General features: G+C 46.6%; 1 protein-coding gene across 1 annotated transcript in view; it reads left to right on the forward strand.

Annotated features, from left to right (window-relative positions):
• The first annotated feature begins 251 nt into the window (after positions 1 to 251).
• Positions 252 to 14,555, forward strand: part of LOC119976606 (carboxypeptidase B-like) — a 31,517-nt gene continuing 17,213 nt past the window's right edge. The window contains exons 1-9 of the mRNA XM_038817217.1: positions 252 to 435; positions 1,087 to 1,162; positions 1,252 to 1,376; positions 3,917 to 4,019; positions 4,235 to 4,336; positions 4,703 to 4,807; positions 4,896 to 5,006; positions 8,561 to 8,651; positions 12,288 to 12,487. Coding sequence (XP_038673145.1) covers positions 365 to 435; positions 1,087 to 1,162; positions 1,252 to 1,376; positions 3,917 to 4,019; positions 4,235 to 4,336; positions 4,703 to 4,807; positions 4,896 to 5,006; positions 8,561 to 8,651; positions 12,288 to 12,487 — 984 coding nt within the window. The 5' untranslated portion in view covers positions 252 to 364. The remainder of the gene's footprint in view (positions 436 to 1,086; positions 1,163 to 1,251; positions 1,377 to 3,916; positions 4,020 to 4,234; positions 4,337 to 4,702; positions 4,808 to 4,895; positions 5,007 to 8,560; positions 8,652 to 12,287; positions 12,488 to 14,555) is intronic.

A 14,555-nucleotide genomic window follows, 5' to 3' on the forward strand; every position in this document is an offset into this window, starting at 1 on the left:
TACTAATTGGTGGAAAATTAATATTCTTACACCAAACTTTCTGTATGTAGTGATGCAAAATCTCTTGGAGTGAGAAGCTCCAGGCTAGTGGTGCCTGTGAAAAATAACTTTCATCAGAAACATGACAATGAGTTGTTGCAGTACCGGATGTTCACTGTATGTATTGATGAGAATGTCACTGTTCAGATAATCAACCACAGGGAAGTTCCATTTCAGAAATACCCACATCGGAAAGCGCGTGGATATTGCCAAAGATATAAGACAGATTTCAGGCGTGCTGCTCTGCACTTGTTGCGAATTTGCTGCGGATACTGTATCGGATACAAGCCTAACCTGACCAAGTGTCATCCACTTAAGGGAAACAATGAAAGCGTTTTTCTTTCTGGGTTTTGTTGCAGCTTTTTCAGTTGGAGCTACTGTTGGTAAATATGCTGGGTAAGGAATGTCTCTAAACTGGTAAAATTATTGCCTTTATTTTTATATCCTTAGCCCTTCCTATCTCTGGAAGCTCCTTCACTCGACAACCCACTGATGTCTCTGCACTCTTTCAATTCTTGACTCACATGCATCCACAGGGCTAAATCGCTGGCTTTGGAAGCAGACCAAGCAGGCCAGCAGCACGGTTCGATTCCCATAACAGCCTTCCCGAACAGGCACCGGAATGGGGCGACTAGGGGCTTTTCACAGTAACTTCATTTGAAGCCTACTTGTGACAATAAGCGATTTTCATTTCATTTCATTTCATCCCCCATTTCCTTTGTCCTAACATTAATGGCCAGTCCTTCAGCTGACTCAGCCCTAAACTCCAAAATTCCCTCCCTCAACCTCTTTGCCTCTCGACCTCCCTCTAATCTCCTGAAGATATCCTTGAAAACTATTTTGTTCATCAAACATTTGGTCACCAGTTATAATCTCTCCCTTGGATCAGTGTTATGTTTTTTTCTGATTGCTTCTATGAAGCACATTGGGTCACTTACTTTGTGATGGCTGCTAGATAAATGCAAGTTGTTGTTGTGAGTGTGCCGTGAGACGGAGATGCGAATTTCAACAGCATGCGCTAAAGTGACGTACCATTTTTGTTGAAAGGGATAAAGTTTTGCGTTTGAAACCAGAAAATGAAGAGCATCTCCAGTATATAAGAGATGTGTCCCGCTCTGCGAAGGTATGATTCACGTTGTTATTTCACTAGCCAATATTTAATTTAAGTTTGAATGAATTAAAACATTAATTGTGTTATCGATGTGCGCACAGGTTGATTTTTGGCAGCCGCATTCGGTTGAGTTGGTGACCACGAACAGGAGTGTGGATTTCAGAGTGGATGCTGATCGGGCCTCGGACATTCAGGCTGGACTGGAGAAGATTGGATTGAAATATGAGTTAGTTTCAGATCCTGTATTGATTTTTACCAAGCAGAAACCCGAGGGGACGGGTGGGGGTAATGTTTCTGCTTTGGGCGTTCGCGGTGATCTGGCACAAATTGAGTTCAAAATAGCCCTAGTTTTCTCGAATGCCATTGTTTGCTCACGTTTCATTCAAACTCATTTAAGAATGACAACCGGGTGTCGTTTAATTAATGCAGCTAAAAATTGGTTAGTCTCTAAAAATAAGCATTTCTAAAGGCAAAATGAGAAAATACTGGATAACCTCAGCAGGTCTAACAGCATCTGTGGAGGGCGGATAGAGCTAACGTTTCCAGTCTGGATGACTTTGAGGATAAATGCAGACTCCAGCTGTTAAAGCTGGAGAGAACTGGAAATAGAGTCAGATTTATACTGTTGTGAGTGGGGGTGTGGAGCAGTGGGGCTGGATAGAGGGCCAGCGATTGGTGGAGGTTGACAAAGATGTCGTGGACAGAAAGGCAAAACAGAATGTAAATGTGGATGATTGAGACCAAGAAGGAAGGAGCTGCGCTCTGAAAGCTAGTGATTCCAAACAAACCTGGTGGACTTTGACCTGGTGTTGTAAGACTTTTTACTGTGCCCATCCCAGTCCAACGCCGGCATCACCACATCGAGGCCAAGAAGGGCACTGATAGTGGCACATTAAGAAATTAGAATGTGTTAACGGCAGAGCAAAGGTGAGCAGTGTGTCAAACAGCAACACAAACAGGGAACAGATGGTCTAAGTGGGGTGAGGGAGGGAGCACAATAACGAGGGAAAAACATCGATGGAAGAAATGAAAATAAATTTAGATAAATAAAAATGGGGTGAAGATGGAGCAGAGAGTTCATAGTCTGAACTTGATGAACTCAATGTTAAGTCCAGAAGGCTGTAACGTGCCTAATTGATCGGTCCAGTTCCTCCAGTTTGTGCTGGACTTCACTGGGACATTACAGCAGGCCAAGGACAGACATGTGGACGGGTGAGCAGGATGGTGAGTTGAAATGGCAGCGACAGGAAGGTCTTGATCCTGCTTATAGATGGACTGAAGGTGTTCTGCAAAGCTGTCACCCAGTTTGCATTTAACCTCTCCAATATAGAGTAACCCGCATTGGGAGCAGCAAATGCAATAGACCGGATTGAAGGAGGTACATGTGAAGCACTGACTCACTTGAAAAGAGTGTTTAGACCCTTGGATGGTGAGCAAAGGGAGGTAAAGGGGCAGGTGTTACACCTTCTGCGATTGCATGAGAAGGTGCCATGGAAGAGGGTGATGGAGGAGTGGATGAGGGTATTACAGAGGGAACGGTCCTCATGAAATGCTGACAGGAGGAGTGAGGGGAAGATGTGTTTCGTGGTAGCATCACGCTAGAGTTGTCGGAACTGGCAGAAGATGATTCTTTGAATGCAGAGGCTGGTGGGATGAAAAGTGAGGACAAGGGGGAACCTTATCCTGGTTCTGGGAGGGAGGGGGAAGGGGTGAGAGCAGAGGTGCGGGAGATGGGTCGGACACAGTTGAGAGCCCTGTCGCCCACAGTGGGTAGGAAACCACAATTGAGGAAGAATGAAGACATGTCAGCAGTACCGATTTGGAAAGTGGTGTCATCAGAACAGATGTGACGGAGGCGAAGGAACTGGGAGAATTAGATGGAGTCCTTACGGGATGTGGGGTGGGAATAGTTAAGGAAACTGGGAGTCAGCGGGTTTGTAATGGATACTAGTGGATAGTCTATCCCCAGAAATTGAAATCTAAAGGCCAAGAAAGGGAATGGAAGTATCAGAGATAGATCTTGTGAAGGTGATGGAGGGGTGGAAATTGGAAGAGAAATTAATACATTTTTCCAGATATGCCTGGTCCACATCTGTAAATCAATCAATCACAGCTCCAGGGTCCCAGGTTCGATTCCAGCTTGGATCACTGTCTGTGCGGAGTCTGCACATCCTCCCCGTGTGTGCGTGGGTTTCCTCCGGGTGCTCCGGTTTCCTCCCACAGTCCAAAGATGTGCAGGTTAGGTGGATTGGCCATGATAAATTGTCCTTAGTGTCCAAAATTTCCCTTAGTGTTGGGTGAGGTTACTGGGCTATGGGGATAGGGTGGAGGTGTTGATCTTGGGTAGGATGCTCTTTCCAAGAGCCGGTGCAGACTCGATGGGCCGAATGGCCTCCTTCTGCACTGTAAATTCTATGATCTAATTTACCTGGTGTGCAGCAGCCACTTCCTCAGCAAAATGAAAAGTTTGCTTTCCACATGCCCCCTTAATGTCCTTGCTGCACAATCTTAAGAGTTTCCTCAAAGGTTTGCAAACAGAGAAAATTCAGAGAATTCTTTCGTGCTGATTTAACTCGACCTGGGCTATCGCCCGCTTTGTGGGCACAGCTGCCTGGCACCGCAATGTTTCTCCCATCAACATAAAAGATGGCTGAAACTCAATTTGTGCTGCGCGTAATCTATAATTTTCGGCGAATTGTGAAAGTTCCGGCCCTTTGGCTTTACAACCCAGATTTATCATTTGAAAATTAATCTTACTGTGCTCAGTATATTAATAGAGGATGTGCAGTCCCTGATGGCGAAGCAGTTTGATGGAAACAAGATGAATTCAACCGGCTACAACTATGAAAAATATCATCGGTGGGATGAGGTAAAAATATGATTATAACAATAACTAGAGCAAAGGTTTTCCACATGTAAAATCATTCTGAAGGTGTAACATTTGAAATTCGGGGGAAGGGAGCTCCTCTGGTTACTATTAAGGACGTGGCTGTAGGTGGAGATGAGTTGCCTTGCTGAACCGCTGCAGTCCGTGTGGTTGTTTTGATGTTCCAGGTGTGCCCACAAATATTTTTTCTATTGTAGATTGTTTGCTGGATTGCCAAGATCACGGTGGAAAACCCCACACTAATTTCGCGGTTTGAAATTGGACGGAGCTATGAGGGACGGCACATCTATCTCCTCCGGGTAAGATCACTTCTGCCAGATTCATTATTGTTGTGAAAGGGCAGGATTCTCCGGTCCCCTAGCCGTGTGGTTCTCGGTGGCACGCCTTTTCTCGGTGACGGGATTCTCTATCCCGCCTGGTGTCGATGTGAATTCCCATTGAAGCCACTCCACGCCGCCGGGAAACCCATGGGTGGGTTTGCGCTGCAGGTGGGAAAAGATAATCCCAACAGCCACAGAATTCTGGCCATAGTATCTAATCTCTCCATCCCACCCCCTGAGAAACGTCTGGAGACGAGTGTTAAGTGAAAACCTGATGAAGTCTGTGGTTGGACCAATAAAGCAGCCTGAAGGAATGATGGTGCATGTGCCCATCCCTTGTTACAGGTTGGCAAGAGAACAGGGCATGTGAAACCCGCCATCTTCTTGGACTGTGGGATCCATGCCAGGGAGTGGATTTCTCCAGCATTTTGCCAGTGGTTCGTGAAAGAGGTCAGTGCAACATTTATTTAACACGTTCGCAGCCACTTCCGTTGAGCAGTGGAGAAACATGCCATTCAATAAACTTATGCTTTCACAGGCTGTGAGAAGCTATGGATCTGATTCGGCTATGACCAATCTCCTCAATAAACTGGATTTCCTGGTTGTCCCTGTTATCAATGTGGATGGTTATGTCTACAGCTGGACCAAGGTAAGTGTCAAGCCTCTGTGGATGGCCCAGAGTAATTCTTAAGACAGTCGCTAGGGCTCCAGGATTAAGAAACAAAGGCCCTGTGTTATGACACCCTGGGTGGGTATGTGGCCAATTCCAGCACCGCAGACCCCGGAGTCCCAACATAAGTGAATTAAACAATACTTTGCATATTTCCCTGAGATCCTTAACCTTTGACTGGTCCAATGTGTTACAGGCACCAGATTTATAAGTAAAACATTAAAAGACTGTTTATTTATAACAAGGAAAAAAGATAAATATGTATTGGTAAGAATGGAACAATGGTCTGCTAATTTTTTTTGAGAAAATATTTTATTGAGGCATTTATAATTTTAACAATTTTAAACAACAGGTTTCAAGAAGAACAAAACAATATAAACCGACCCCCCCCCCCCTCCCCCCCCCCCCCCCCCCCCCCGTGACAAACCCCAGCCAACATGGCTGACACAAACAGTACCAATGGTCTGCTAATCTAACTATTCCCCAAACCCCATGCCACCCTCCACCCAGACACACAGATGACAAACATAAGATGGGGGTAGGGAAAGGATTGAAAATATCAGGGATAAAAAGGGCTTGAGATGGTTCTTTGCTGCTGAGGTAGCGGCCTTTGTAGCTGCCAAACTTCCACGGTCGCGAAGCATTCCAATCATCGGTTGGTTAGGATCTTCTAATGCCTGGCTTCAATTCGAACTGGCAGCCTGTAGAATTCTCTGTGAGGAGTCACTTTCACTTGACTGACCTCAGTCTCACACTGACGGCCCCCCTCAGGTCTGTGCAATTCTAGCTTGCGTCCACCAGATGGACTATCAGCCTCACTGAGTTGAAACTACTGCTCTCAGCTTGAGGGTTTTAAGAGGAACCCTCAGGAAGAATCCAACAGGGGAGACAGGATGTGAAGCACTGCATTCATAGTTCTTAATCAGGATAGAAATGTCTACTTGCTCACAGCTCCTCTCATAGGTCACTTTCACAGCCTAGTTGGAAGCATTTAAATCGCCAGACCTTTCAAACAGAGTTTTACAGTTTCACCGACCTGGCTGTAGACATTAAAGGTAGAAGCTACTTCCCCAGTCTGGCTGGAAGCATTCAAATCACCAGGCCAGAGGCTGATAGCGAGAGAGCCTTGCTGTGTGCTGCTTTCCAGGTCAGCACAGAATTGAGAGACAAAATGGAGCTGGCCTGGGTTTTCATAATCTTCCAGCAACTCTCTGATAAGCTCCACCAATCCCGAACAAGAACAGAAGATGTCCCACAATCTCAGAGTGTGGGTGCTTGCCAAGTCCATCAAAATGATATCATGGGCTGTGCCACAGAGCATCAAGGGGGTCCTCGGTAAGTACATTAGACCCGGGGTGGTTTCAGTTTGACCAAAGTCTGCAGTTTAAACCAAAATCTGCAATGTTGCAGACAGGGATTAAAAAGGGAAACACAAAACAGACAAGGATCTAGCCAGTTCCTTACACCTGAGCTATCTGGGGGTCAAGGGTGGAAAGCAAAAACTCAATCTGAAAAGGTCAGGATTTGCTGCAGAACCCAGATACATAAGAGCATTCGTAATGGCATCAGCAGCAGGTGGAGAGTATTTAATCACATTCCTGACGTGTACATAGTAGATGAAGGACAGGGATTAGGGAGTCAGGAGGTAAATTACTCACTGAAGAATTCCCAACCTCTAACCTGCTCTTGTAGCCACAATATTTATATGGCTAGTCTAGTTCAGGTTCTGGTCAATGGTATCATCCCCAGGATGTTGATTGTGGGGAATTCATTGATAGTAATGTCATTGAATGCCAGGAGGCGATAGTTAGATTTTCTCTTGTTGGAGATGGTCATTACCTGGCACTTGTGTGGTGTGAACTTTACTTGCCGCTTATCAGCCCAAGCCTGAACATTGTCCAGGTCTTGCTGAACATGTGCATGAACTGCTTCAGTGCTTGAAGGATGCAAATGGTGTTGAACATTGTGCAATCATCAGTGAACATCTCAACTCTAACCTAATGATGAGAGGAAGGTCATTGATGAAGCAGCTGAAGGTGGTTGTGCCTGGGACATTATTATGAGGAACTCCTGTAGTGATGTCCCGGGAATAAGATGATTGACCTCCAACCAACACAACCATCTTCCTTTGTGCCAGGTATTATTCCATCCCATGAAAGGTTTGCTCCCTTATTCCAATTCACTCCAGTTTTTCTTGGGCTCCCTAACACCACGCTTGGTCAATGCAGTCTCCCTAACCCCACTTCTTGAATTCAGCTCTTTTATCCATGTTTGGACCAAAGTTGTATTAATGTCAGGAGCTGACCGCCCTTGGTGGAACCCAAAATGAGCGTCAGTGAGCAGGTTATTGTTGAGTAAGTGCCGCTCGATAGCACTATTGACAACCCCTTCCATTACCTTGCTGATGTTTGAGTTTAGACTGTTGAGGCGATAATTGGCTGGGTTGGAATTGTTATCGCTTTTTGTTTATAGGACATACCTGGGCAATTTTCCACATTTCCAGGTAGATGCCAGTATTGGTCAAGAATTTATCTATCTTGACCATAAAATCTTCCTCCACCACTCTCTGGGCAAGAGAGATCGAGAGACTCACGAGCCTCTGAAAGAGAAGGTCTCTCCTCATCTCCTTCTTAAATAACTGACTCCTTATTTTGAAATGGTTCCCACAAGTTCTAGTATCCCCCAAAAAGTGGGAACATCCTTTCCATATCCACCCTGTCAAGTCCCCTCAGAATCTTATGGGTACGATCTACCCGAATGGGAGCTCCTCGATGCAGAAGGAGATTGGGACGTCACTTTTAAATGGCGTCCCAATCTCGCGATCCCCCAACGCGAACCTTAAATTTCTCCCATAGCCCCAACTCACCCATAAGGGGGTCCTCTGGACCCCCACACAGGGCACCCCCCGGTGTGGGAATAATTCCATCCTGGCACCCTCGCAGTACCCCTGCCAGTTGGCAGTGCCACCTGGGCACCCAGGTATCACTGCCAGGGTACCAGTGCCAAGGTGGCACTCGCAGTGCCAGGGTATTAACCCACCCAGAAGGCAACCACCTGTGCACCTCTGATCACCTGAGAGACCACCATGAGTGCTGTCCCATCTGGACCCTGTTTGTGGAGACCAGCACTGAACAGCACTCGCCCGAGCTCTCCAAGGTGAAGGAGTTAGATCCCTACGCCCCGGCTAGATCAGGGGAGAGCATATTAGACTAGCTGTCACACTAATATGCAGATCTGCAAAGTAGTAATCCTCCCACAATGGGTCGGATTCCGATCGCGACAACTGCATTGGATCTTGTGAGGCGTGGTGAGCCGTGTGGATCCCAGAAGAGGAATCTCGTGGCATCTACCGGCCATGCCACCTTTACGGGCGCAAGGCGGTCGGTAGATCACATCCTACGTCTCCCATCCCAGGTATCAATCGAGTGAACCTTCTATTGTTTGCTATTATTTGGCTATGTGAGGAATTGCTCATCTGACATGATGGCAGTGAGGAACTTACACATTTATTTGTTTGCAACGTATATCGACAGGATCGATTCTGGAGGAAAACACGTTCCAGGAATCCTGGCTCTCATTGTGTGGGCACTGATCCAAACCGAAACTTTGATGCCAGATGGTGCTGTAAGTGGCTGTATTTTAACAAACCACACAATGTGTGTGGGCAATGCGTGCTTTCTAACAGATTAAAAGAAATGGATGGCATCATAACATTGGCTAGACGCTTCCCAAAATCCTGTGCAAGGAGTGCGTTTTCGATCCACAAGTCTTAAAAACATTTTAAAAACATATGAAATAGGAGAAGGACAAGACCCTGTGGCAATAGGGTAGAGGGTGGGCTGGGATTGAGGAGGGGAGCAGCAAAGGTGGAAATGCAAGGGATAGTAGAGGGAAAGAGATAGTATCATAAAAGCACACATTCACAGAATTGTTACGATGCAGAAAGAGGCCATTCAGCTCATCGCATCTGCACCAACTCTCTGAATGAGCATTAAGACTCCCTCCTGTCTTTTCCCCGTGACCCTGCATATTGTTTCTGTTTAAATCATTATCTAATGCCCTCTTGAATACCTCGCTTAAACCTGCCTCCACCACATTGTCAGGCAGTGCATTCCAGACCCCAACCACTCGTTGTATGAAAAAGATTTTTCTCACTTCACATTTGCTTCTTGTAAAAACACTTTAAAGCTGTACCCTCTCGTTCTCCATCCTTTTACAAGAGGGAACAATTCCTCTCCGACTACTCTGTCTGGCCACCTCAAGATTTTGAACATCAGATTTGATAGAGGAGGTAAATAGGTGAAGATAGTAAAATGGAGGACGAAGGGGAGTGAATAGAGAAGGGAGGTGACAGGGGTAGGCTGAGAGTGCACACAGGAGGAGAAAGGAGTGGAGAAGAAAAGGAGGGAATGCGGAGGTGAAAGTGGAGGAGGAGAAATAGAGGAAGGGTAGGGATGCAGAGGAAGGTGGGAGGGTAGGCAAGGAAAGGGGACATGGATAAAGGGAAGACATTTGTGAGGGGAGGAGAACGATTTGATGCAAAAGAAAAGAGGAAGAGGAGATAATAAGGGGACACTGAGGAAAGTAAAATAAAGAGGGGGAGGAGGGATGTACAGGAAGGTGAGAGAGAGGGAAGTCGAAGAGAGCCACAGAGAAAAACTGCAGACAGTAGAACGAGGAATGTAGAGGGTCTTGAGTAGAATAAAGGAGGAATTTTTCCTTCTCTTCAATACTCTCTTCTCTCCCCCACCCCCACCCCCAATGTAAAATTGGTATCATAGGTGATGACAAGAATATGTTTCTGTTGCTCTCCACAAAAAAAACTCTTGACCTCCACCATCGTTGCAAACGACCACCACAAATCCAAAAGCCTTTCCTTGCCCCATAATGGGCTACCATCTCCAAAATCCATTCCCATCTCTTCCGGAACTCCATGTGTGAAACTCTCCAATCCAATTCCCACCCCTGTCACCCGAATGAAACATCTTTGTCACATACACACCCCCTCCCCACATGAGCTATATGCTGTTCCTCAGTGACATCACTCAAAAGCTTTACTTTTCCCACGTGCATTGTCGAAGACCTCATTCTAGCTCACCACCACCTCTCTCCACTTATAGGATAAGGTAGGAGAGTAGGCCTAGGTAGGGTGCTCTTTCAGAGGATTGATGTAGACTCAATTGGCCAAATGGCCTCCTTCTGCACTGTAAGGATTCCATGGATTCTACGGACTGAATGAGCACAAATTCCCTTCAAATGAATATTGGGAAGAATGAAGATGTTGCTTTGGTATTCCCGAATGGCTGACGCCATCCTTTACCTCGGACCAGCCAAGCATAAATAATGAGGTTTGTCTGAGAGTACAAGCGTGTTGAAATACCTGCATCCCTGACCTCTGCTTTCAATTCCATAATGTGTAAAGTTATGTGGTTTGAAGGGTTTGTGATTTTTATCATTGACACTTAAAAGTGTCTGGGTGATTGACACTTTTACTGGCTTGCAGTGAAATTACCTTTTTGAAACATATTAGAACGTTATGAATGAATTTCTTTTTAAAAGAGGTTCTTTTTTTTAACACATTCACAAGTCTGGAATGTGATGGGATATACTCCACTTGCATGGATGAGTGCAGCCCCAACAACACTCAAGAAGCTTGACACTGTTTAGGACAGAGCAGGCTGTGTGATTGGCACCTCATCCACAACCTTCAATTTCCACTTCCTCCTCCACTGAAGCACGGTAGCTGCAGTGTGTCCAATCGACAAGGTGCACTGCAGCAACTCACCAAGTCTCCAATTATAGCATCTTCCAAACCACCAAGAAGAACAAGGGCGGCAGATGTAGGGGAACTCCAGCACCTGCAAGTTTCCCCTCCAGGCCCCACACCATCCTGACTTGGAGATATACTCGCCGTTCCGTCACTGTCCCGGGGTCAAAACCCTGGGACTCCCTCCCTAACAGCACTGTGGGCGTACCTACACCTCATGGACTGCAGAGATTCAAGAAGGTGGCTCAACATTACCTTCTCAAGAGCAATCGGGGCTGGGCAACATTTTGCATCCCGAGGCGTGCAGGCCGTGATGGAAATATTCCCGACTTTCCCATGCCCCCCTTGCGGAAGGAAACCCAAGCCAGCGAGGTACAAAACCAAAAATGGAGATATTAAGTCAGATGACCAAAGAGTAGGTTTGAAGGTTTGCCTGTTAGAAGGAAAACAAGGTGGAGAGGCCTCCTAAGCCTGTCCACCTGTCAATCCCAAAATATGTTTCACAATGTGCCTATGAAGGGGCCTCACGGTAGCATGGTGGTTAGCATCAATGCTTCACAGCTCCAGGGTCCCAGGTTCGATTCCCGGCTGGGTCACTGTCTGTGTGGAGTCTGCACGTCCTCCCCGTGTGTGCGTGGGTTTCCTCCGGGTGCTCCGGTTTCCTCCCACAGTCCAAAGATGTGCGGGTTAGGTGGATTGGCCATGCTAAATTGCCCGTAGTGTAAGGTTAATGGGGGGATTGTTGGGATACGGGTTACGTGGGTTTAAGTGGGGTGATCATTGCTCGGCACAACATCGAGGGCCGAAGGGCCTGTTCTGTGCTGTACTGTTCTATGTTCTATGTTCTATGTTCTAAGTGCCTTAGGATATTTTGTTGTGTTTATAAATATAATTAATTTTTTAAAGTAAAAGTCATCATTAAAATTCCTCCCTTTGGTGCAGATAGCATCATTTGCGGAGACATAAGCGCTTGGTTTAAAAAGTTTGAAGCTCCCGCTGAAGCAAGATGGCAAACGGCCTGAGGATCCGCTGAGAGCAGGTCTCCAACAGCGTTGAGCTACGGGAGTGGGGCCAGCATCAACAGAGGGAGCGCGTCAGGGCACAGTGACCAGGGCAACATTGACAGCTGAGAAAGGGCCATGGGGAATTTCTGCAACTAGTTAACAAACACAGTGGGGAAATGTTCGGTGGCAGACCATTGTGTTGGGAAGCAAGGGTCTGGGCTCTCACGGACCGATATAAAAGATCCCAATTGGGATGGGGAGGGGGAGGGAAGCAGGAGCCTCCCCAATTCTGTCCTCCTAAGAACCCTCAGCCGGTTCCTAAAACAGATGAGCTGCTTATACATTTAACTGCTGTTTATGGCAGCTTACATTGGCTGCTGCATTTCAATAGTGCCTACAGTTCAAAAGCTCCTCATTCACCTTAGGTGCTTCAGACATCCTGAGGTTGCGACCTACATAGATACAAACCCTTTCTTTTATTATACACAGCCATTGGTGCTTCAAGGAACCCGTGTGCCGATATTTACTGTGGACCACGCGCAGAATCTGAGCAGGAAGTCAAGGCCGTTGCAAACTTCATCCGGAACTACAAAAGCATCAAGGCTTATCTGACCATCCACTCATACTCCCAGATGTGTCTCTTCCCTTACTCTTACACATACTTATTGACATCCAACTACAAAGAACTGGTATGTGACGCTTATTAGTGAATGAAATTCGAGAAGCATATTTCAATTGTGATGAGATTATTTGAAGGGGTTTAAGGGGGGCTGGTCGATCGGTAATGTCCCTGGGCTAGCGATCCAGAGGCCCATAGCAGCTGGTGGAATTTAAATTCAATGAATTAAATATCTGCACGACAATACTGCACTGGGTGACGGTGACCACGATAACAATCATAATGGTCATCAGCGACATGAGGCTGCCATCCTTACCCGGTCTGGGCTTACATGTGACTCCAGGCCGACAGCAATGTGGTTAGCTGCCCTCTGCGACGGCCTAGCAAGCTGTTCAGTTGACGGGCAATGAGGTATGGGGGACAATTACTGACCCAGCCAGTGATGCCCTCATCCTATAACAGAGAAAACAAAATAAAATGCAACATAGTGGAAGACACCATGGGGAGAGTGTCATCTGTGCACTCTGAATAAAGAACTTGCACACTCGGGTGCAAAGAATATGTATGCATCGTCATGTTCTATCTTCAGATGGCAAGATATTACTTTTAATCCCACTAGATCTTGGAATAAGTATTGTTGTGCAGTCGTTATTTCTCTCCGGGGAATTTTTATCTCAAACAACGCTTTGCCTTTGCAGAAGACAGAAGCATTTAGCAGGCATCACCATACCGGGGGCCGGGGCGGGAGGGGGGGGGGGGGTGGCCTGTATAGCCCTCCTTGCCATTTATAGAGATTCGGCAGGGTTGTGAAGCTCTACACTGTTGGCGGGTGTGAGGATTTGTGGGGTTTGTGAAGAGGCAAAGACCCTGGCTTGTGATCATTCTCATCAGGTTCAAAGCAATGTGCTGTCATTGCAACAATATCCATCTCTTCAATGGAAGGTGAAAAAAAAATGAAAATCGCTTATTGTCACAAGTCGGCTTCAAATGAAGTTACTGTGAAAAGCCCCTAGTCGCCACATTCCGGCGCCTGTACGGGGAGGCTGGTATGGGAATTGAACCATGCTGCTGGCCTGCCTTAGTCTGCTTTAAAAGCCAGCGATTTAGCCCAGTGTGCTAAACCAGCCCTGGGTGGCAGTAGTTAGGGGTGTTTACATAGACCTCACCACAGAGCCGTAAAATCGTAGGGCGGGATATTCCCGTTGACAGTGGCAGTACCAGCAGAACCTGCCATCAGCCACTGGCACGGCGCCCTCTGCAGCCGCAGAACACCACGGAAGGCGAGGAAAATCCCATCCACGGAGTTTTGCAGCAGAAAAGAGGCTCTTTGTGACTGCTCCACCCATTCAAGCACCTCTCTAATCTGATCCCATTTTCCAGCACTTGATTTGTAGCCGTGTTTGCTCTGACGTTTCAAGTGCTCATCTAACTGCTTCTTAAATGTTGTGAGGGTTCCCACCTACACCACCCTATCAGGCAGCGAGTTCCAGATTCCCACCATTCTCTGGGTGAAAAGGCTTGTCCTCAAAACCCCTCTAAATCTCCTGTCCCTTACCTTAAATCAGTGCCCCTGGTTATTGACCCCTCTGCTAAGGGGAGAAGTTTCTTCCTCTCCACCCTATCTAGGTCCCTGATAATTTTGTGCACCTCAATCAGATCCTCCCCTCAGTCTTTCTGCTCTAAGGAGGATACTCTTTGCAAACTATGCACTTAAAGCAGAGGGGATATCCCAGTGCATTCGTCAAGGCAACGCCTGGTGAATTGTAAAATTGCTATTTCACCTTTCCCCCCACCTACACAGCCTGACTTCCTTATTAACATTAACATCGCACAATGAACATCTCCTGCCCTTGTCCTGCTCAGCACATGGCTCTCTGGCACCCTCTGGTGTTGACATAAAAGATTTAGGTGAAAGAAATTATTGCAACATGGATAAGTTTGTATGTTTACTCTAACTGCAACTTAAGCTGAAATGCCACATCAGCACCAGGTGTATGTATTCGCACACACAGGAACCACAGGGTGTAGTTTCCACTGCAATACCCAATCAAAATAGGGTGGAAGCCAAGAGCTGGTTCGATCCATGTCCCAGCAATAAATCTTTCGCCCTCTTCCCAATCGAAAATATGTATTTTCTT

Source organism: Scyliorhinus canicula, chromosome 13 (genome assembly GCF_902713615.1).
Source record: "Scyliorhinus canicula chromosome 13, sScyCan1.1, whole genome shotgun sequence".
Taxonomy (NCBI): domain Eukaryota; kingdom Metazoa; phylum Chordata; class Chondrichthyes; order Carcharhiniformes; family Scyliorhinidae; genus Scyliorhinus; species Scyliorhinus canicula.